Here is a 23,925-nt window from a genome sequence, read left to right on the forward strand (position 1 = left end):
TTCCCATTTTTTTTCCCGGGACTCCGGAATTGGCGAACAAGGATTTCTGGGATTTATTTGGGGGGATTAAGGGATGGAAAATTCCAGGATTTTAGAGCTAAAAAAGGAAAAATTCCAGGAATTTAGGACAAAAAAAGGGAGAAATTCCAGGATTTTAGGGCTAAAAATGGGGAAAATTCCAGGATTTTAGGGCTAAAAAGAGGGAAAATTCCAGGTTTTGTGCTGGAAAAAGGAAAATTCCGGCATTTTAGGGCTAAAAAGGAGGAAAATTCCAGGTTTGGGGGGGATTTTAGGAGGGAAAATTGAAAATTCCAGGATTTTAGGGCTGGAAAAGGGAAAATTCCAGGATTTTAGGGCTAAAAAGGGGGAAAATTCCAGGATTTTAGGGCTAAAAAGAGGGAAAATTCCAGGTTTTTGCAAGAGAAAAAGGGAAAAATCCGGGATTTTGGGATGGACGGGGAAAACTCGGGATCGGGATTCACTCGGAGCTGTCGGAAATCTGGGAATTCCTTGGATAAATCCCGACAATTCCTGGAATTTTCCCCCTCCTGGCCAAAGTGCAACGAAATTCCGGAATTTTAAGGCTCTTTATGGACCATCCCAAAAATCCGCTTTTTTTTTTGTTTTTCCCCAAAAAAACCCGGGAAAACTCTGGGAAAATAAAAAAACCTCGGAATTCCCGAGGAATTTCAGACCCCCCACCCCAAAATCCGGGAATTTTGCCGATGGAACGAAACCATTGGAAAGGCACGGCGGTAACGTCGGAAAATCGGGAAAAATCCCGCGGGGTCGCCAAAATTCCAGCTTTTTTTTCCCTTTCCCTCCCCCCAAAAAAAACCCCGGATCCAGGCAGGCTCTGGCTATTCCCAAAAAAATCCAAAACACCAAAAAAAAAACCGGGAAAAGAGGAAAAGAAGCCCCGAAAAATTCCGTATTTACAATAAAATTTTTTTTTTCCGTTTTTTTCCGTTTTTTTGTAAAAAATCCTTCCTATAATTTTTTTTTGTTGTTTTTCCCTTTTTTTTTATATTTTTTCTTCCGTTTTTTTTTTTCCAGGAGCTTCCCAAAAAAAAAAAAAAAAAAACGGGAAAGGAAGGAAAACAAAACTTTTCCGTCATTTTCCACTAAATTTCTGATATAGATTTATATATATATTTATATTTATATATTTTTTTTTGTATAAGATCCATAATTTTTTTTTTATTTTTATTTTTTTTCCTACCCTATGGAATGGCTAAAAACGACATCGGAATTTTTTTTTTTTCCTTTCTTCCCATCCGTTCTCCGCTGGTTTCCGGGAATATTTCCGGGAATATTTCCGGGAATTTTGTATTTTTTTTTCCCGTCGTTCTTTTCTTGATTTTTAATTTTTTTTTCCTCTTTTTTTCGGAAGTATTTTTATTTTTAATTATTTGATCATTATTGCAAGTTGAAATTAAATATTTTTATTTTTTTTTTTGTTTTCCTCAGCTTTTAGAAATCCGGGAATTTTTTTTTTTTTTAATTTTTTAATTTTTTTAAAGGAATTTTTTTCCTTTTTTAAAATTTTTTTTTTGCAGAATTTTTTTTTTGTAGAATTTTTTTTTGTAGAATTTTTTTAATGGAATTTTTTTATGGAATTTTTTTTTGTAGGATTTTTTTTATGGAATTTTTTTTATGGAATTTTTTTTGTAGGATTTTTTTAAGGAATTTTTTTTTAAGGAATTTTTTTTAAGGAATTTTTTTAATGGAATTTTTTTTTTTTTAAGGATTTTTTTCCTTTTTTCTTTTTGTTCCAAAAACCCCAAAATTCAGGAATTTTTTAGGCACAAAGTCGTCCCACAGTGCGGAAAAAAAAAAATTTGCCGGTCCAGTCTCTCCGCTCGGAATTTCCAAAGTTTTTTTGTTTCGTTTCACTTTTTTTCCGGCGCTTTTTTTTTTCCGGGATTTTTCCTCAGGAATGCTGGAATCTCACGCGTCTGGGATTGCGGAATTACTCAGACTTGTCGGTATCTTACAAAAAACAAAAGGGGTTTTTGTGGGATCGGGAAAATACGGAAGGAGCGGGATGGAGATTTCATTCCGGCGCCTCGGATCTGCGGGAAAAGGGAAATTCCAGTCGGGAAAGGCGGTTTTGGGATTATCCCAAGTTTTGGTGATCCCGAAATTCAGTTATAGGGGGAGTGGGATGTACCTCCGGAATATCCGAGCCTGATTCCATCCCTAAAATCCAACCCCAATTCCATCCCTAAAATCCAACCCCAATTCCATCCCATAAAATCCAACCCCAATTCCATCCCATAATATCCGAGCCTGATTCCATCCCTAAAATCCAACCCCAATCCCATCCCATAATATCCAATCCCAATATCCAATCCCAATATCCAATCCCAAATATCCAATCCCAGTATCCAATCCCAAATATCCAATCCCAATATCCATCCCTGATATCCAATCCCAGTATCCAATCCCAAATATCCAATCCCAGTATCCAACCCCATTTTCCATCCCAAATATCCAGCCCCAATATTCATTCCTGATATCAAATCCCAATATCCATCCCTAATATCCAACCCCGATATCCTGCCCTAATATCCAACTGTAATATCCATCCCCAATTCCATCCCCAAATCCCTCCGTGAATTCCAATCCCAATTCCATCCCTGATTTCCATCCCCAATTCCCTCTGTGAATTCCAATCCCAATTCCATCCCCAATTCCATCCCCAAATCCATCCCCAATTCCCTCTGTGAATTCCAATCCCAATTCCATCCCCAAATCCCTCCGTGAATTCCAATCCCAATTCCATCCCCAATTCCATCCCCAATTCCATCCCCAATTCCATCCCCAATTCCAATCCCAATTCCAATCCCAATTCCATCCCCAATTCCAATCCCAATTCCATCCCCAATTCCAATCCCAATTCCATCCCCAATTCCAATCCCAATTCCATCCCCAATTCCATCCCCAATTCCAATCCCAATTCCATCCCCAATTCCAATCCCAATTCCATCCCAATTCCATCCCCAATTCCATCCCCAATTCCAATCCAAATTCCAATCCAAATTCCATCCCCAATTCCATCCCCAATTCCATCCCCAATTCCATCCCAATTCCAATCCCAATTCCATCCCCAATTCCATCCCCAATTCCATCCCCAGTTCCATCCCAATTCCATCCCCAATTCCATCCCAATTCCATCCCCAATTCCATCCCCAATTCCATCCCCAGTTCCATCCCCAATTCCAATCCCAATTCCATCCCAATTCCATCCCCAATTCCAATCCCAATTCCATCCCCAATTCCATCCCCGTTTTCCCACCCCACCAGGACACCGTGACCACGACACCCTTTGGAATTCTTTGGACTATCCCAGCTCTGGGACCCGGATTGGGGAGCGCTGGGATTTTGGGAAGGAATATTCCGGAGGCTCCGGATGCCAGCCCCACCTGGTCACATCTGTCCCATGTGATTGGAGGCGTCGCCCATCCCACCGTGGGGTCCCGCCAGCGACAGCGGGGGAGGCTCTGAGGACACCTTCTCCTCTTCCCGCCGCTTCAGGCACGCCGCCTTCGGATTCAGGTTCCGTTCTGCGGGAAAAGGGAATCTCAGCGCACGGGGAATGGGAGAATCACGGTGGGGAGGAGGGGTTCCAGGGAGAAATGGAGAACTTCCAGGGAGAAATTGAGAACTTCCATGGAGAAAACAAAACTTCCATGGAGAAACTTCCATGGAGAAATGGAGAGCTTCCATGGAGAAATGGAGAATTTCCATGGAGAAATGGAGAACTTCCATGGAGAAACTTCCATGGAGAAATGGAGAACTTCCATGGAGAAACTTCCATGGAGAAACTTCCATGGAGAACTTCCATGGAGAAATGGAGAACTTCCATGGAGAAATGGAGAGCATCCATGGAGAAACTTCCATAGAGAAATGGAGAACTTCCATGGAGAAACTTCCATGGAGAAATGAAGAACTTCCATGGAGAAACTTCCATGGAGAAATGGAGAACTTCCATGAATGAAACTTCCATGGAAAAAACAAAACTTCCAGGGAGAAATTTCCATGGAGAAATGGAGAGCTTCCATGGAGAAAATGAGAACTTCCATGGAAAAAAGGAGAACTTCCTTGGAAAAAAGAAGAAGTTCCATGGAAAATATGAGAACTTCCATGGAGAAAAGAACTTCCATGGAAAATGTGAGAACTTCCATGGAGAAATGGAGAACTTCCATGGAGAAAAGGAGAACTTCCATGAAGAAAATGAGAACTTCCCTGGAAAAAAGAAGAACTTGCATGGAGAATATGAGAACTTCCATGAAGAAAAGAACTTCCATGGAGAAGAGGAGAACTTCCATGGAGAAAAGCAGAACTTCCATGGAAAATGTGAGGACTTCCATGGAGAAAAAACCAAATTTTATGGAGAAAGGAGAAGTTCCATGGAAAAGATAAGAACTTCCATGGAAAAAAGAACTTGCATGGAGAATATGAGAACTTCCATGGAGAAAAGAAGAACTTCCATGGAGAAAAAGACAAATTCTATGGAAAGAGGAGAACTTCCATGGAAAATATGAGAAGTTCCATGGAGAAATGGAGAAGTTCCATGGAAAAAAGCAGAACTTCCATGGAGAAGAGGAGAACTTCCATGGAAAATGTGAGAACTTCCATGGACAAAAAGACAAATTTTATGGAAAATATGAGAACTTCCATGGAGAAAATCCGAACTTCCATGGAGAACCCACCCCCCATCCCCCTTCCCACCCCATCCCCACCACCTCCAACCCCAAATCCTCCCCTCCCCAATCCCAAATCCCGAATTTCCCTCTCACCTCGGACCTGCTGCTCCAGGCTGAGGATGACGGCCACGGCCTGGTGGAGGATGAGGAGCTTGGTCTGGGGTTTGTCGCTCTTGAGGTGGAGCTGCACCATCCTGCCCAGCTCCTTGAAGGCCTCGTTGATGTCGCGCACGCGCAGCCGCTCCCGCGCGTTGTTGGCCATGCGCCGTTCCTTCTCCCGCTCCGCCTTCTGCTCCGGGGTCAGATCTTCATCATCGTTATTGCTGCGGGGACAAACGCAATTTGGGTTATTCCCCGTTTTTTTCCAGGGGATTCCCGGTGGTTTAGCCACAGGAAATTATGGAATTTTCTGCTCGGAAAAGCCCTCGAATGGTCGGAATCCAAACGTTCCCAGTTTTTCCCAAGGAATCGAGTGGGGATTTCCGGGAAATGATGGAATTTTCTGCTTGGAAAAGGTTTCAAATGCTTGGAATCCAAACATTCCCGTTTTTTTTCCGGGAGGGAATTCCTGGTGGTTTATCCACAGGAAATTACGGAATTTTCTGCTCAGAAAAGCCCTCGAGTGGTTGGAATCCAAACATTCCCAGTTTTCCCCAAGGAGTTGAGTGGGGATTTCCCGGTGGTTTATCCACAGGAAATTATGGAATTTTCTGGTTGGGAAAGGTTTTGAGTGCTTGGAATCCAAACATTCCCATTGTTTTTCTGGGAGGAGTCGAGAGGGAATTCCCGGTGGTTTATCCACAGGAAAACATGGAATTTTCTGGTTGGGAAAGGTTTCAAATGCTTGGAATCCAAACATTCCCAGTTTTTTTCCAGGAGATTTCTGGTGGTTTATCCACAGGAAATTACGGAATTTTCTTCTTGGAAAAGCCATTGAGTGGTCGGAATCCCAACATTCTCGTTTTTTTTTTCCGGGAGGGAATTCCTGGTGGTTTATCCACAGGAAAACATGGAATTTTCTGGTTGGGAAAGGTCTCGAATGGTTGGAACCCCAACATTCCCATTTTTTTTTTCCGGGAGGGAATTCCCGGTGGTTTATCCACAGGAAATGATGGAATTTTCTGCTCGGAAAAGCCCTCGAGTGCTTGGAATCGCAACATTCCCGGTTTTCCCCAGCGCTGCATCCGCAGGGATTCCGATCCCTGTGGGAATGGGAATTCCAAATATTCCAGGGATTTCAGCCCTTCCAGGAATGGAGGCTCCACCATTTTCCAAGATTTATCCTCAGGAAATGCTGGAATTTTTCCCGTTGGAGTCCAACCTTCCCCGGAGCTTTTCCGATCCCGTTATCCCACATTCCCAAAATCCACGTGGATTCCAACCCCCCCTTCCCAAACTTTTCCAGAGGCTCCAGCTGTATTCCAATAAAACCCCGGAATTTGAGGAAGAACAGCCGGAATTTTCCAGAATAAAATTCCAGGAATTTTCATTTCACACTCAAAATTTGGGAACGGGATCGGGAGGAGCGCAAGGTCCTGGCAGGAGTGAAATTCTGCTTTTCCCGCTTTTTTTTCCTGCTTTTTTCCAGCTTTTTTTTCCCAGTTTTTTTTCCCTGTATTCCAATAAAAACCCCAGAATTTAAGGAAGAACAGCCAGAATTTGCCAGAAAAGAATTCCAGGAATTTTTTGTTTCACGCTCAAAATTTGGGAACGGGATCGGGAGGAGCGCAAGGTCCTGGCAGGAGCAAAATTCCGCTTTTCCTGCTTTTTTTTCCAGGAATTTTTTTCCTGCTGTATTCCAATTAAAATCCATGGAATTTAAGGAAGAAAAGCCGGATTTTCCCAAAATAAAATTCCAGGAATTTTTTGTTTCACTCTCAAAATTTGGGAACGGGATCGGGAGGAGCGCAAGGTCCTGGCAGGAGCGAAATTCTGCTTTTCCCGCTTTTTTCCTGCTTTTTTTTCCCATTTTTTTCTCTCTGTATTCCAATAAAAACCCCAGAATTTGAGGAAAAAAAGCCGAATTTTTCCATAACAAAACTCCCAGAATTTTTCTCTCCATCACCCAAAACTCGGGCATCGCTCTGACCGGCATCTCCCTCTCCCTTCCAGGACCTTGCATCCCATTTTTCCCGCTTTTCCCGTTTTTTATTCCCGTTTTTCAGTTCACTTCATCCAAATCCGAGTGGGAATTAAATGAAGCGACCCTGCTGGCTCCCGTTACCTAGATCTTGACCTAGTTATGGATTTGATCTCCTTCTTATCCTCTTCCAGCTTCTTCTCCTCGGAAACCTTCGGATCCTGCAGGTTCTCGTCGGCTTCGTCGTCGGATTTGATCTCAGAGCTGCCGGAGGAGACGCTCTGACCTTGGAGAGCCGTGGGAATTCCTGGGAAAAGAGGAGAGGAGAGGGTTTGGATCGGGGAAAGGGGTTGGGATCATCCTGGAGCCGAGCCAGGATCTCTGAGACTCATCCAGGGGGGAGCGGATTCAGGGATCGGAAAATTCCAGAATGGGATGGAAATCACAGAATGGAAATCCTGGATTGGGATGGAAATCCTGGATTGGGATGGAAATCCCGGATTGGGATGGAAATCCTGGATTGGGATGGAAATCCTGGAATGGTTTGGGATAGAAATCCTGGATTGGGATGGAAATCCTGGAATGGGATAGAAATCCTGGAATGGTTTGGGATGGAAATCCCGGATTGGGATGGAAATCCTGGATTGGGATGGAAATCCTGGATTGGTTTGGGATTGAAATCCTGGATTGGGATGGAAATCCTGGATTGGTTTGGGATGGAAATCCTGGATTGGGATGGAAATCCTGGATTGGTTTGGGACTGAAATCCTGGATTGGGATGGAAATCCTGGATTGGTTTGGGATGGAAATCCTGGATTGGGATGGAAATCCTGGATTGGGATGGAAATCCCGGAATGGTTTGGGATGGAAATCCCGGATTGGGATGGAAATCCTGGAATGGGATCCAAAAATCCTGGATTGGGATGGAAATCCTGGATTGGGATGGAAATCCTGGATTGGTTTGGGATGGAAATCCTGGATTGGGATGGAAATCCCGGAATGGGATCCAAAAATCCTGGAATAGGATCCAAAAATCCTGGATTGGGATGGAAATCCTGGATTGGTTTGGGATGGAAATCCTGGATTGGAATGGAAATCCTGGATTGGGATAGAAATCCAGGAATGGGATCCAAAAATCCTGGATTGGGATCCAAAAATCCTGGATTGGGATGGAAATCCTGGATTGGTTTGGGATGGAAATCCTGGATTGGGATCCAAAAATCCTGGATTGGGATCCAAAAATCCTGGATTGGGATGGAAATCCTGGAATGGGATGGGATGGAAATCCTGGAATGGGATAGAAATCCAGGAATGGGATCCAAAAATCCTGGATTGGGATGGAAATCCTGGAATGGATTGGGATGGAAATCCCAGATTGGGATGGAAATCCCAGAATGGTTTGGGATCCAGAAATCCTGGAATGGGATCCAAAAATCCTGGATTGGGATGGAAATCCTGGAATGGGATGGGATGGAAATCCTGGAATGGGATCCAAAAATCCTGGATTGGGATGGAAATCATGGAATGGATTGGGATGGAAATCCCGGAATGGATTGGGATGGAAATCCTGGATTGGAATGGAAATCCTGGATTGGGACGGAAATCCTGGATTGGGATGGAAATCCCGGAACGGTTTGGGACAGGAAGAACTCCGAGCCTGGTTTTGCTGCATTCCAAAGGCAGGGGGAAGTGGGAATTTGGGAATTTTGGGAATGCTCACCCCGGTAGGGATCCTGGGCTGGGGTCAGCTCCGGGGACGTCGCCGATTGCACCGGAAGCGTCGGCACCGGCACCTGGCCGGGCACCAGCGAGTGGCTCCCGCGGAGGCCGACGCCGTCCTCCCGGTGAGCTCCGACCTGCGGGAATGATCCCGGTGAGTCCGGAATCCCGGGAATGCTGCCCCCGGAGCCGGGAACCCGCAGTGTTCCCTGGCTGCCCTCTGCTACCCCCGATCCCAAATCCAGAGCGCTGGGTGGGAAACGGAGCCGGAAAACGAAGAGTTCCTGAGTTGTGGGGATGTTCCCGTTCCTGTTCCCATTCCTGTTCCTGTTCCCATTCCTGTTCCTATTCCCATTCCTGTTCCCATTCCCATTCCTGTTCCTGTTCCCATTCCTCTTCCTGTTCCCATTCCTATTCCCATTCCCATTCCTGTTCCTGTTCCCATTCCTATTCCCATTCCCATTCCTGTTCCTGTTCCTGTTCCCATTCCCATTCCTGTTCCTGTTCCCATTCCTGTTCCCATTCCCATCCCATCTCCTTGAGATGTTCCTGTTGTTCCCACATTCCCATTGTTATTCCCGTTATTATTCCCGCTCCCCATCAGCGCGAGCCGGCTGCCCAGCGGCCGTTCCCATAACCCATTCCCGTTATTATTCCCATCAGAATTCTCATTATTCCCGTTATTCCCATTACCATTGCCATTATTCCCATTATTATTCCCACATTCCTGTTATTATTCCCATTATTATTCCCGTTATAATTCCCATTATTCCCATTATCATTCCCATTATTCCCATTATTATTCCCATTATTATTCCTGTTATAATTCTCATTTTTCCCATTATCATTCCCATTATTCCCGTTATAATTCCCATTATTATTCCCATTATTTGCGTTATCATTCCCATTTTTATTCCTGTTATAATTTCCATTTTAATTCCCATTATTCCCATTATTATTGCCATTATCATTCCCATTGTTCCCATTATAATTCCCATTATTCCCATTATAATTCCCATTATTTTTCCCGTTATTCCCGTTACTATTCCCGATATTTTTCCGGCTCACCATCAGCGCGTGCCGGCTGCTCAGGGCCGTTCCCATAACCCATTCCTGTTATTATTCCCATTATAATTCCCATTATTTTTCCCATTATTATTCCCATTATTCCCATTATTATTCCCGTTATAATTCCCGTTATTCCCATTATTATTCCTACTATTCCCATTATTATTCCCATTATAACTCCCATTATAATTCCCATTACAACTCCCATTATAATTCCCATTATAATTCCCATTATTCCCATTATTATTCCCGTTGTTATTCCTGTTATTATTCCTGCTATAATTCCCATTATTCACGTTATAATTCCCATTATTCCCATTATTATCCCCGTTATTATTCCTGTTATAATTCCCACTCTTCCCATTATCATTCCCATTATTCCCGTTGTTATTCCCATTATTATTCCCATTATTCCCATTATTATTCCCATTACAGTTTCCATTTTAATTCCCATTATTCCCATTATCATTCCCATTATTTTTCCCATTATTCCCGTTACTATTCCCGATATTTTTCCGGCTCACCATCAGTGCGTGCCGGCTGCCCAGCGGCCGTTTCCATAACCCATTCCTGTTATTATTCCTGTTATTATTCCCATTATAATTCCCATTATTTTTCCCATTATTATTCCCATTATCATTCCCATTATTCCCGTTATTATTCCCATTATTATTCCCATTATAATTCCCATTATTTTTCCCATTATCATTCCCATTATTCCCATTATTATTCCCATTATCCCCATTATTATTCCCATTATAATTCTCATTATTCCCATTATCATTCCCATTATCATTCCCATTATTATTCCCATTATTATTCCCATTATTTTTCCCGTTATTCCCAATATTTTTCCGGCTCACCATCAGTGCATGCCGGCTGCCCAGCGGCTGTTCCCATAACCCATTCCCATTATTTTTCCCATTATTATTCCCATTATAATTCCCATTATTCCCATTATTATTCCCATTATAATTCCCGTTATTCCCGTTATTCCCATTATAATTCCCATTATTCCCCTTATTATTCCCATTATTTTTCCCATTATAATTCTCATTATTCCTGTTATTATTCCCATTATTATTCCCATTATCATTCCCATTACTCCCATTATTATTCCCGCTATTACCATTATTTTTCCTGTTATTCCCATTATTTTTCCCATTATAATTCCCGTTTTTCCCGATATTTTTCTGCTCACCATCAGCGCGTGCCGGCTTCCCAGCAATCCTCCTCCGTATCCGGAGGCAAGCCCGGCCATGGCTCCGTTGTGTGCGGCTCCGATGATTCCGTGGACGTCTCCGTGCGCTCCGGCCATTCCGGGCGCGGCTCCCACCGCGTGATTCCGGAGGACGTGGATGGCGTCGTCCAGGCGCTCCAGGCGATCCTCGATCCGGCTCTGCTGCGGGGCAAAGCCTCAGCAATTCCCAAATTCCCAAAAATTCCCACCAAATTCCCAAATTCCCACCAAATTCCCACCGAATTCCCCAATTGCCGGTGTTTTGGTCATTCCCTAAGACGCCAATCCCGGGATTTTCGTGGGCAGAACGGGTTCGATGATTCCTCATGAACGGAATTCCGGCCGCGCCGGCGAAAAGCGCCAGGGCTCGGCGGAGTTTGAGTGAGATCCAAAGGAAAATCAGGATTTGGGAAAAGGGGAAAAAAAAGCGGGAAAAGAAGCGACAAAAAGGGATTTAAAGGGATTTAAAGGGATTTTCCGGCGCGGTTCCGCTCCCAGTGGGAATTTTTTCCTCCCTCCTCCCACCGCGGCTGATCCCAGGATCCAACGGAGATGGAGGGAGAGGAAGGGTTGGAAAAGCTCCAGGGGAGAATTCCCAGGGATCGGAAAAGATGGGAAGTTCCCAAGGGTTGGGAAAGCTCAACGGGAAAATTCTGAGGGATTGGGAATTTGGGATCCCAATGGGAAAATCCTGAGGGATTTGGGATCCCAGTGGGAAAATCCCAAAGGTTTGGGAATCTGGGATTCCAATAGGAAAATCCCAAAGGTTCGGGAATCTGGGATTGCCATGGGAAAACCCTGAGGGATTGGGAATTTGGGATCTCCACAGGAAAATCCCAAAGGTTTGGGAATCTCGGATCCCAATGGGAAAATCCTGAGGGATTTGGGATCTCCACAGGAAAATCCCAAAGGTCTGGAAATTTGGGATCCCAGCAGGAAAATCCCAAAGGTTTGGGAATTTGAGATCCCAATGGGAAAATCCCAAAGGTTTGAGAATCTGGGATCTCAATGGGAAAATCCTGAGGGTTTGGGAATTTGGAATCACCACAGGAAAATCCTGAGGGATTTGGGATCTGGGGTCCCAACAGGAAAATCCCAAAGGTTTGGGAATTTGGGATCTCAATGGGAAAATCCTGAGGGATTTGGAATCTGGGATCCCAACGGGAAAATCCTGAGGGATTTGGAATTTGGGATCCCAATGGGAAAATCCTGTAGTTTTGGGAATTTGGGATCCCAATGGGAAAATCCCGAAGTTTTGGGAATTTGGGATCTGCAGAGGACAATTCCAAAGGGCTGGGAAAGCTCCACGGGACCATTCCGAAGGGATTGGAGCTCTCCCCATTCCCAGCAGCCACAGGAATTCCCTGGGAATTCCCGGAAAACATGGAGCCGCTCCCGCAGCAGGATTTCCACACCGGGAAAATCCAATCCCGGCAAATTCCCGCCGCTTCCGACCGGGATGGACGAGGGGAGGGATTGGATCCGCAGATTCCGCACGGAAAGGGGGAAAATTCCATGGGAATTCCCGCCCGGAACGCTCAGGGCAGCGGAGATTCCATGAGAGATCCGTGGGATCCCAGAAAATCGCCTTCCTCATTCCAGAAATGTTCCCTAATCCTGGAATATTCCCGAATTCCAGGGTCATTCCCTAATCCTGGATCATTCCAGAATTCCAGGAACATTCCCTAATCTGGAACATTCCCCAATTCCAGGAATATTCCCTAATTCCAGGAACATTCCCTAATCCTGGATCATTCCCTAATCCAGGAACATTCCCTAATCCAGGAACATTCCCTAATCCCAGATTATTCCCTAATCCCGGATCATTCCCGAATTCCAGGAACATTTCTGAATTCCAGGAACATTTCCGAATTCCAGGATCTTTCCCGAATTCCAGGATCTTTTCCTCATTCCAGCTCCGTTCCCTACGGATCATCCCCTCCCTCACATTTCCCCGACAACTCCCGCGCTCTTCCCGCCGGGAAAAGAGGGAGGAAAAGGGAAGGGAAAGGGAAGGAAGGAACAAGGAGGAAGAGGAAAGAAGATGAGGAAAGAGGAAGGAAAAAGAGAGAAGAAGAAGGAGGAAGAGAAAGGAAAAGGAAGGAAAGAAGAAAAAGAGGAAGATGAAGGAAGAACAGGCAGGAGGAGGAAGAGGAAGGAGCAAGAGGAAGGAAGAAGAGGGAAGAGGAAAGAAGAAGAGGAAGGAAAGAAAGAGGAAGAGGAAGATGAAGATGAAGGAAGAAGAGGGAGATAAAGGAGAAGGAGGAAGAAGAAGGAAGAGGAGAAAGACGAATGAGGAAGGAAGAGGAATGAGGAGGAGGAGGAGGAAGCAGCCAGGAAGGAAGAGGAAGAAGGAGGAAGAAGGACAAGGAGGAGGAAAATGAAGGAAGAAGATGAAAGAGGAAGATGAGGAGGAAGAGAAAGATGAAGGAAGAAGGAAGAGGAGGAAGGAAAAGGAAGGAGGAAGGAGAGGAAGGAGGAGGAAGGGGAAGGAGGAAGAGGAAGATGAAGGAGGAAGAGGGGGGCACTTCCGGGGAGGAAGGAAGATGAAGGAGGAAGAGGAAGATGAAGGAAGAAGAGGAAGAGGAAGGAAGGAAGAGGAGGAAGAGGAGGAGGGAAAGAAATGAGGAAGGAGGAGGAAGATGAGGGAAAGGAGGAAGATGAAGGAGGGAGGGAGGAAGAGGAAGGCGCGGGGTCGTTCCCCAGACGTACCAAGGAGTGCAAGGGCCCCTCATAATTGGGCGATGAAGCCGAAGGAGCTCCATTCCTCGACCAAACGGCCGCTCCTGCCGGGCAAAACCGGAATCTCCGTTAGGAAAATCCCATTCCCAACTCCGGAAAAACGGGAACAGCCGGAAAAACGGGAGGAAAATCCCATTCCCAACTCCGGAAAAACAGGAAAAGCCGGAAAAACAGGAAAAACAACGGGAAAAACAGGATAAATCCCGCTCCCAGCTCCAGAAAAATGGGAAAAGGGGGAAAATCCCATTCCCAACTCCGGAAAAACGGGAAAAGCCGGAAAAATGGGAAAAACAACGGGAAAAATAGGAAAAAAACGGGGAAAAACAACGGGAAAAATGGGAAAAATCCCGCTCCGTTCCTCGACCAAACGGCCGCTCCTGTCGGGCAAAACCGGAATCTCCGTTAGGAAAATCCCATTCCCAACTCTGGAAAAACGGGAACAGGCGGAAAAACGGGAAAAATCCCATTCCCAACTCCGGAAAAATGGGAAAAGGCGGAAAAATCCCACTCCCGGCTCCGGAAAAACGGGAAAAACAACGGGAAAAATCCCGCTCCTGGCTCCGGAAAAAAGGGGAAAAGTGGGAAAAATGGGAAAAATCCCGCTCCCGGCTCTGGAAAAATGGGAAAAATGGGAAAACGGCTCATCCTGATCCATTCCTGGAGCTGGAAAAACGGGAAAAATGTGAGGAAAATCCCGCTCCTGGCTCAGGAAAAACGGGAATAAACGGCTCATCCTGATCCATTCCTGTTCCTTGGGATTGTCCGAGCAGCTCGGAAAAACGGGATGGGGATCCAGGCTTTTATTCCCAGTTTTTATGGGAATTCTTTCCTTATCCAGGATTTTATTATTCCCAATTTTCTTATCCCCAAAAAAACCTAATTGGGAATTGTGAGAATTCTTTCCTTATCCAGATTTATTTCATTCCCATTTTTCTTGCAATTCATGGGAATTCTTTCCTTATCCAGGTTTATTTTACTCCCAGTTTTCCATCCTCAAAAGCACGGATTGGGAATTGTGGGAATTCCTTCCTTATCCAGGTTTTTCTTCCCTGTTTTTATGGGAATTCTTTCCTTATCCAGGATTTTATTCCCAGTTTTCCACCCTCAAAAGCACGGATTGGGAATTGTGGGAATTCTTTCCTTATCCAGGTTTTTATTCCCAGTTTTCCATCCTCAAAAACACGGATTGGGATTTGTGGGAATTCTTTCCTTATCCGGATTTTTTTCCCGTTTTTCCAGGAGCTCACAGGAATCCTTTCCTTATCCAAGTTTTTATTTCCTGTTTTCCATGCTAAAAATTCCAACTTTTCCTTAACTCTGCTCCTCCGCCGCCGCCACCGGATTCTCCTGATTTCCCCGAAACTTTTTCGGGAATTTCGATGCGAAACCCACGAAAAAAACCCCGAGAAAAATTCCAAACCTCATCCCACAGCTTAAAAAAAACAAAAAAAAACCGGGAAAAATCTGGGAAAAATCCGGGAAGGGGTGCGGGGAGGGGTTGGGATTGGGAAGAGAGAGCGGGAACGGGAAAATTCCGGCGGCTCTTCCCGAAATTCCCGGGAAGGAAGGAGGGAAGCACAGTACCTGCCAGAGAAGGGGGAGACGCGACCGGAGTCGAAGGATTGGATGAAAAGCTGGTGTTGGTGTGCTCTGGAGAATAAATCTTCAAAAAATGGGATAATCCGTTAATCCGGGAATTTCGGGAATCATCCAACACAGAAAAGGTCGGGAATTGCCGGGAATCCCAGTGGAAAAAAATTCCCGAGGGAAAAGGACGGGAGGATGATGAGGGTTTGGATTTGGATTGGAGGAAACGGCGTCATGAGAACTCCAAGGAACCCACAGTGCCCAGGAAAGATGGGAATGAGCCCGGAAAAAGGGCGGGAGAGCGGGAAAATCCCGGGATAACGGGAAAATCCCGGGATAACGGGAATATCCTGGAATTTCTCCGTGTTCTGTTATCCCAAAATGGGGAAAATCCCGGGATAATGGGAATATCCTGGGATAACGGGAAAATCCTGGGATAATGGGAAAATCCTGGAATTTCTCCATGTTCTGTTATCCCAAAATGGGGAAAATCCCGGGATAATGGGAATATTCTGGAATCTCCTCATGTTTTGTTATCCCAAAATGGGGAAAATCCCGGGAATTCTTCATTATCCTGAAGCGGGAATATCCTGGGATAAAGGGAACCGGAATATCCTGGAATAATGGGAATATCCCGGGATTTCTCCGTTAACCTGAAGGGGAAAAATCCCGGGATTTCTCCGTTATCCTAAAACAGAAAAATCTGGGAATTTCTCCATTATCCCAACTGGGGAAATCCTGGAATTTCTCCGTTATCCCAAGGCAGGAAAATCCCGGGATTTTTCCCTCTCCCGTTATCCCAAAGTGGGGAAATCCCGGGATTTCTCCGTTATCCCAAGGTGGGAAAATTCCAGGATTTTTCCATTATCCCAACTGGGAAAATCCTGGGAATTCTCCGTTATCCCAAAGCTGGAACCGCAGGGCTCTGAAATTCCAGGAAAAGGAGCCAAATTCCAGGAAATTCCACCGGAATCCCGCGGGAATTCTGTGGCTCCGACCCTTTCTCCCTTAAACCCAACTCCTTCCCAACCCATTTTTCCCTCATTCTCAAAAATCCCCCGCTGGAATTTTTTTCCCCAATTCCCAAATTCCGAACGATCCCAAAAAAAAACCCCCAAAATTCCCGGAATTCCCATGGAAAAAACTCCTTACGGAGGCGAGAGCTTTTCCCAGCGCGTCTCCGGTCTGAGAACTTCCGGCGGCTCCGCTGCCTCGATTGGCTGCAAAGGAAAAAATTCCAGGTGAAAATTCCCAAAATTCCAGGTGAAAATTCCCAAAATTCCGCCCTGGAATCGTTCCCGGAATTCCTTTTCCCGTTTTTTTTCCCGGAGTTCTTTTCCCGCTTGGAAAATTCCTGGGAAAAGCAAATCCAGGAAGGGTTTGGAGCTGGTTCAGGTGGGGGAGGTGTTGATCCCGTTTTTTTTCCTGGAATTCCTGGAATTTGGGGGGAAAAATGGGAGCTGGGGAATGGAGGGAGTTTGGGGAGGAAAAATTGGGAGAATTCCTAGAATTCTGATGGAAATTTTGGGATAAAATCGGCACAGCCCGTGGAATTCCGAGCTGGGGATGAGAAAATTCCCGGAATTCTGGAGGGAAAGGAGGGATCTGGGATGGAAAATCCCGGAAAAAAGAAGGAAAAAACGGAATTCAGGAAAATTCCATGGAATTCTGAGCTGGGTTTTCCCAGGGTTTTCTGGATTTTTTTTCTGGGATTTTCCCGAGGTTTTCCTGGGATTTTTCCAGGTTTTTTGGGGGTTATTCCTGGTTTTTTTCTGGGCTTTTTCCCGTGATTTTCCCGAGGTTTTCCCAGGGTTTTTCCCAGATTTTTTGGAGGGATTTTTCCAGGGTTTTTCCGGGATTTTCCCAGGGTTTGTCCAGGATTTTTCTGGGGTTTTCCTGGGATTTTTCCAGGTTTTTTCCAGGATTTTCCTGGTGTCTTCCCAGGGTTTTTCCCAGAGTTTTTTTCTGGATTTTCCTGGGGTTTTCCTGGGATTTTTCCAGGGTTTTCCCAGGACTTTTCCAGGGTTTTTCCCAGGGCTTTTCCCGGGATTTTTCCAGGTTTTTCCTGGGTTTTTCCCAGGGTTTTTTTGGGATTTTCCCAGGGTTTTCCTGGTTTTTTCTGGGTCTTTCCCGAGATCTTCCCAGGATTTTGCTGGGGTTTTCCTGGGATTTTCCCACGGCTTTTTTGGGGTTTTTCTGGGATTTTCCCGGGTTTTTTATTGGGATTTTTTCCAGGATTTTCCCAGGTTTTTCCTGGGTCTTTTCCAGGTTTTTTCCGGGGATTTCCTGGGGTTTTTCCCCGGATTTTTCTGGGATTTTCCCAGGAGTTTTTTTTGGATTTTTCTGAGCTTTTCCCAGGATTTTCCCAGGGCTTTTTTTTGGATTTTCCCAGGATTTTTCCGGCTTTTCCCCAGGGCTTTTTTTTGGATTTTTCAGGGATTTTCCCAGGGGCTTTTTTGGGATTTTCCCGGGAATTTTCCCAGGATTTTCCCAGGGTTTTTCCAGGATTTTTTCCAGGGTTTTTCCCAGGGTTTTTTTAGGATTTTCTGGGGTTTTCACTGGGGTTTTTTTGGGATTTTTCCAGGATTTTCCTGGTATTTTCCCAGGATTTTTCTGGGATTTTCCCATGATTTCCCCATGATTTTCCTGGTATTTTCCCGTTTTTTTCCCAGGATTTTTCCCCGTTTTTTTCCCAGGATTTTCCCATGATCTTCCTGGTCTTTTCCCAGGATTTTCCCGGGATTTTCCCCAGTTTTTTCCCAGGATTTTTCTGGGATTTTCCCAGGTTTTTTCCCCATGATTTTCCCGGCATTTTCCCATTTTTTCCCAGGATTTTCCCCGTTTTTTTCCCAGGATTTTTCCCCATGATTTTCCCGGTCTTTTCCCGTTTTTTTCCCCATTTTTTTCCCGGTTTTTCCCAGTTTTTTCCCAGGATTTTCCCGGTATTTTCCCATTTTTTCCCGGTGTTTTCCGGGATCTTCCCAGGATTTTTCCGGGATTTTCCCTGGATTTTTCCCAGGTTTTTTCCCCATGATTTTCCCGGTCCTTTCCCATTTTCCCCGTTGTTTTCCCGGGATTTTCCCGTTGTTTTCCCGGGATTCTGACTCACCCATGCCGGGCTCGGAGCCGTTGGCCGGGGGGGTGCAGGAGGAGGCTCCGAAGTTTCCGGAGCCGCGGTGGAACGACGACATCGGGGGCAGAGCAGAGCCCAGCTCGGCCGAGGAGTGCGAGGGGTAGCTCTGGAAAAACGGGAAAAACCGCCGGAGTCAGCCGGGAACAACCGCAATTCCCGGCATTTTATGGAATGCTGAGGTTTTCTGGGAATGTCGAGCAGAAAAAGTGGGAATGCTGGGATGGGAATCCCGAAGTTTTGTGGGAATGTTGAGTGGGAAAAACGGGAATAACGGTCAGAATGAGCCGGGAACAACCGGAATTCCGGGGATTTTAAGGAATGACAGGGTTTCCTGGGAATGTTGAGCAGGAAAACTGGGACTGCTGGGATGGGAATATTGAAGTTTTGTGGGAATGCTGAGTGGGAAAACCGGGAATTCTGGGATGGGAATCCCAAGGTTTCCTGGGAATGTTGAGCAGGAAAAGTGGGAATGCTGGAATTTTAAGGAATTCTGAGGTTTTCCGGGAATGTTGAGCAGGAAAACGGGAATAACAGCCGGAATGAGCTGGGAACAACCAGAATTCCAGGGATTTTAAGAAATGCTGAGGTTTTCTGGGAATGCTGAGTGGGAAAAACGGGAAAAACAGCCGGAGTCAGCCGGGAACAACCGGAATTCCAGGGATTTTATGGAATGGGAAACTTTCCGGAATTTGGAGAATGCTGGGATGGGAATGCCGAGGTTTTCTGGGAATGTTGAGTGGGAAAAACGGGAATAACGGTTGGAATGAGCTGGGAACCACCGGAATTCCGGGGATCTTATGGAATGCTGAGGTTTTCTGGGAATGCTGAGTGGGAAAGCTGGGAATGCTGGGATGGGAATGCTGAGGTTTTCTGGGAATGTTGAATGGGAAAAGTGGGAATGCTGGGATTTCAAGGAACGCCGAGGATTCCTGGGAACACCAAGAATTCCCAGGAATTCTGAGGAGTCCCGGTAACACCAAGAGCTGCCAGAAACTCCAAGAATTCCCAGGAACACCAAGAATTCCCAGGATTCCCAGGAACACCAGGAATTCCCAGGAACATCGAGAATTCCCAGGAACACTGAGAAAAGCGGGAATGTTGGGATTTTAGGCAACACCGAGGGCTTCCAGGAATTCCCAGGAATTCTGGGAACACTGAGAATTCCCAGGAATTCCGAGGATTCCCGGGAGCACCCAGAATTCCCAGGAACACCAAGAATTCCGAGGACTCCCAGGAAAACCAAAAATTCCCTGAAACACTGGGAATTCCCAGGAACACCGAGGACTCCTGGGAACACCGAGAATTCCCAGGAATGCTGTGCAGGAAAAGTGGGAATGCTGAGATGGGAATGCCGAGGTTTTCCTGGGAAAACTGCATGGGAAAGCTGGGAATGCTGGGATGGGAATGACGAGGTTTTGTGGGAATGTTGAGTGGGAAAAGTGGGAATATTGGAATTTTAGGGAATCCCAAGGATTTCTGGGAATGCCATGTGAGAAAAGTGGGAATGCTGGGATGGGAATGTTGGGATTTTAGGGAATACCGAGAATTCCTGGGAACATCGAGGACACCGAGGACTCCCAGAATTCCCGGAATTCCCAGGATTCTCGGGATTTGGGGGCTCACCAGGCGCTCGTGGGGGTGCAGGCTGCAGTAGCTGCCGGACTGGGAAATGTGGGAAGAGTTTCCCAACATTCCGCCGTATCCGCCTTGGCTCATCCCGCTGGAAGAGCTCCAGGGGTCGCTGCCGTGGTGCCCATCTGCAGGAGAGAGCAGGAAAAACGGGAATTAACCCCGGAATTCCAGGGAAAAAAAACAAACTCCCAGCCCATCCCAATCCCTCCTTTCTTAGGGGAAAATTCCTGATTTTTTAGGGAAAAATTCTGCATTTTTTGGGGGAGAAATTCCTCGTTTTTTGGGGAAAAATTCCCCATTTTTTGGGGAAAAATTCCCTCCTTTTTAGGGAGAAAATTCCTCTTTTTAAGGGACAATTTTCCCTCTTTTTTATGGAAATATTTCCTCCTTTTTAGGGACAATTTTCCAGAGTTTTTAGGGGAAAATTCCTCGTTTTTTAGGGAAAAGTTCCCTCCTTTTTGGGGAGAATTTTCTGGACTTTTTAGGGAGAAAATTCCTCATTTTTTAGGGAAAAACTTCCTCCTTTTTGGGGAAATATTCCCTCATTTTTAGGGAAGGATTCCCTCCTTTTTAAGGACTATTTTCCAGAGTTTTTAGGGAAAAGAATCTCTGCTTTTTAGGGACAATTTTCCCAAGATTTTAGGGGAAAATTCCTCGTTTTTTAGGGAAAAGTTCCCTCCTTTTTAGGGAGAAAATTCCTCATTTTTTAGGGAAAAACTTCCTCCTTTTTGGGGAAAAACTCCCTCCTTTTTAAGGACAATTTTTCAGACTTTTTAGGGAAAAGAATCTCTCTATTTTAGGGACAATTTTCCCTCTTTTTTAGGGAAAAATTCCCTCATTTTTAGGGAAGAATTCCCTTCTATTTTAGGGGAAATTTTTTTCCTTTTAGGGAGAGTTTTCCAGAGTTTTTAGGGGAAAATTCCCTCCTTCTTAGAGAGAAAATTCTGCATTTTTTAGGGAAAAATTCCCTCCTTTTTAGGGAGAAAATTCCTCATTTTTAGGGATAAGATTCCAGCCTTTTTAGGGAGAGTTTTCCAGAGTTTCTAGGGGAAAATTCCCTCTTTTTTACGGAAGAATTCCCATCTTTTTAGGGAGAGTTTTCCAGGGAAAATTCCCTCCTTTTTAGGGACAATTTCCCAGAATTTTTAGGGAAGAATTTCCTCCTTTTTTAGGGAAAAATTCTCTCTTTTTTAGGGAAAAATCCTTTCCTTTTTAGAGAGAGTTTTCCCAAGTTTTAAGGAAAAATTTCCTCCTTTTTAGGGAGAAAATTCCCTCATTTTTAGGAGAAAATTCCAGCTTTTTTAGAGAGAAAATTCCTCATTTTTTTTTAGGAAAACATTCCCTCAGTTTTAGGCACGATTTCCCTGATTTTTTAGGGAAAAATTCCCTCATTTTTAGGGACAATTTTCCAGCGTTTTTAGGGAAAAATTCCTCATTTTTTTAGGGAAAAATTCCCTCTGTTTTAAGGAAAAATTCCCTCATTTTTGGGGACAATTTTCCTGAATTTTTTGGGAAGAATTCTCTCCTTTTTAGAGAAAGTTTTCCCAAGTTTTTAGGGAGAAAATTCCTCATTTTTTAGGGAAAAATTCCCTCCTTTTTAAGGAAAAATTCCTTCCTCTTAGGGACAATTTTCCAGAGTTTTTACAGTGAATTTTCCAGAGTTTTTAGGGAAAAATGCCTCATTTTTAGGGAGACTTTTCCTGAGTTTTTAAGAAATCCGGGATTTTCCTGGAATTTTCCTCCTGGAACCAAAATGAGATCGAAAAATTCCCACCTGGAAAAACAAGAACCACCCCCCCCCCCCTTCCCAAAATTCCACTGATTCCCCTCCCACCATCCTTCAACATTCCCAGATTTTTCCGGAGGTTGATTCCCGAGGAAATCCTGGGAAAATTTGGGAATTTGGGATTCACCTTGCATGAAGAAGGAGCTGGGAAAAGTGCTGGATGCCGGTTTGGAGGACGGATATCCCGGAGAATCCCGGTTATAATCGGCGGTGCTGGCGGACGGAGCGTAAACCTACGGAAAAAAATTCCATTAAAAAAAAAAAAAATCAGGAATTTTCCCCCTTTTTTCCCCTCATTTTTTGGGAATTATCCCGGAAAATCCCACCTCCCGTTCCCTGCTCCTTCCAAAGATTTTTCCGTCTTTTTTTCTTCTCCCCAATTTCTGGGAATTCAATTATCCCGCAGATGTTTTTCCCGCCGCGGGAATAAACAGGAACCGGGAACAATGCCGGCTTTTTTTTTTTGGGATCGGAGCCTACGGAATTCTCCGGCTCCTCCGATGGGAAAAACAAATCCCAGATTTTCAACAGAAATCCCAAAAAAAATCCTGGGATTGGAATTGCTGAGAATTCCCTAAAAAAGCTGCAGCAGCGCAGGGGGGAAAATTCCTTCCTTTGGAATTATTCCCGGCCTTTATTCCCGGTTTTTTCCGATCCTTGGGTGATTTTTTTGGGAATATCGGCCGGAATTTCCAGCCCCAAATCCCCTCATTCCCGGATTTTTTCCCTTCCCGGTTTTTCCCCTTTTTTGGGTGATTTTTTTGGGAATATCAGCCGGATTTAGGGAATTTCCAGCCCCAAATTCCAGGATGGGTTTATTCCCAGACTTTATTCCCTGTTTTTCCTCATCCTCAGGTGTTTTTTTGGGAATATCAGCCGGATTCAGGGAATTTCCAGCCCCAAATCCCCTCCCAGCAGCTCAGGGAATTCCAGGATGGATTTATTCCCGGATTTTTTCCCTTCCAGATGGTCGGGAAAGCCGAATCCCGAATCCCGAATCCCTGGAAAATGGATTCCTTCCTGCCTCCATTTTGAAGCCGAGCTTGGCACGGCGCCCGATCCCGAGCTCGGAGGGGAAAAAAGCTGGAAAATCCAAGCGGGAAAAGCCGAGATCCCGGAATTCCGGGAGCTGGAGGAGAAAATCCCGGGATGAAGCAGCCCAAGGACTCCCCGGGAACACAAAATCCCGGGATTTGGGATTGGGAGAGTCCTGGATCTGCTGCTTTTCCTCGGGTTTTAGGGAAAAACTTCTCTTTTTTAGGGAAAAATTCCCTCCTTTTCCCAGAGTTCTTAGGGACAAATTCCCTCCTTTTCCAGGTGTTTTTAGGGAGAAATTGCTCGTTTTTTATGGAAAAATTCCCTCCTTTTCCTGGAGTTTTTAGGGAGAAAATTCCCTCATTTTTAGGGATAAATTCCCCCCTTTTCCAGGAGTTTTTAGGGATAAATTCCCCCCTTTCCCCGCAGTTTTTAGGGATAAATTCCCCCCTTTTCCCGCAGTTTTTAGGGATAAATTCCCCCCTTTTCCCGCAGTTTTTAGGGATAAATTCCCCCCTTTTCCCGCAGTTTTTAGGGATAAATTCCCCCCTTTTCCCGGCCGATTCCCAAATTCCTCTGGAGAAATCCCTCCCCTTTCCCGGCTCCCTAATTCCGGCCACATGTGGAACACTCGGAGCGTTCCCGGGAAAAGGCCGGAAGGAAACGCCCCCGGATCCCAAATCCGGAGCAGCTGCGGCTCCTTCCTCATCCTCGGGAATTCATCGGGAACAGCTGAGCCCAAACCCCGGAGCCGGGACACAATTCCCGAAAAACCCGACACAATTCCCGAAAAACCGGCCGGAATTCCCAAAAAACCGAACAGAATTCCCAGAAAACTGAACACAATTCCCAAAAAACCCGACACAATTCCCGAAAAACAGGCCGGAATTCGCAAAAACCGAACAGAATTCCCAGAAAAACAAACAGAATTCCCACATTTCCAGAGAGAATTCCCAGAAAACCAGCCAGAATTCCTGCATTTCCAGAGAGAATTCCCAGATTCCCAAACAATTCCCACATTTCCATCCAAAATTCCCGGATTTCCAGCCAGAATTCCCAGATTTCCAGAGAGAATACCAAGATTCCCAGCGATAATTCCCAGAATTCCCGGATTTCCAGCCAGAATTCCCAGAAAAATGAACAGAATTCCCAGAGCTGAGACACAATTCCTGCATTTCCAGAGAATTCCCA

The 23,925-nt window shown here is 45.2% G+C and overlaps 1 protein-coding gene across 13 annotated transcripts in view; it reads right to left on the reverse strand.

Annotated features, from left to right (window-relative positions):
* Positions 1–1,189: 1,189 nt before the first annotated feature.
* The window catches only part of LOC131592856 (transcription factor 4), a 156,927-nt gene continuing 134,191 nt past the window's right edge, over positions 1,190–23,925 (reverse strand). For 6 of the 13 annotated variants that reach the window (XM_058864681.1, XM_058864682.1, XM_058864683.1 and 3 more), the window contains 12 exons: positions 21,827–21,932; positions 19,905–20,038; positions 18,258–18,387; positions 16,301–16,368; positions 15,146–15,224; positions 13,532–13,605; positions 10,781–10,981; positions 8,513–8,648; positions 6,937–7,099; positions 4,806–5,035; positions 3,429–3,569; positions 1,190–2,075 (listed from right to left, as the gene is read on the reverse strand). In XM_058864681.1, the coding sequence (XP_058720664.1) occupies positions 3,433–3,569; positions 4,806–5,035; positions 6,937–7,099; positions 8,513–8,648; positions 10,781–10,981; positions 13,532–13,605; positions 15,146–15,224; positions 16,301–16,368; positions 18,258–18,387; positions 19,905–20,038; positions 21,827–21,932 (1,458 nt within the window). In that variant the 3' untranslated portion in view covers positions 1,190–2,075; positions 3,429–3,432. Of the gene's footprint in view, positions 2,076–3,428; positions 3,570–4,805; positions 5,036–6,936; positions 7,100–8,512; positions 8,649–10,780; positions 10,982–13,531; positions 13,606–15,145; positions 15,225–16,300; positions 16,369–18,257; positions 18,388–19,904; positions 20,039–21,826; positions 21,933–22,025; positions 22,132–23,925 lie in introns of those variants that run through there. The other 7 variants (XM_058864693.1, XM_058864685.1, XM_058864691.1 and 4 more) reach the window with 5 other exon arrangements.

This window comes from Poecile atricapillus, chromosome Z (assembly GCF_030490865.1).
Source record: "Poecile atricapillus isolate bPoeAtr1 chromosome Z, bPoeAtr1.hap1, whole genome shotgun sequence".
Classification (NCBI taxonomy): Eukaryota; Metazoa; Chordata; class Aves; order Passeriformes; family Paridae; genus Poecile; species Poecile atricapillus.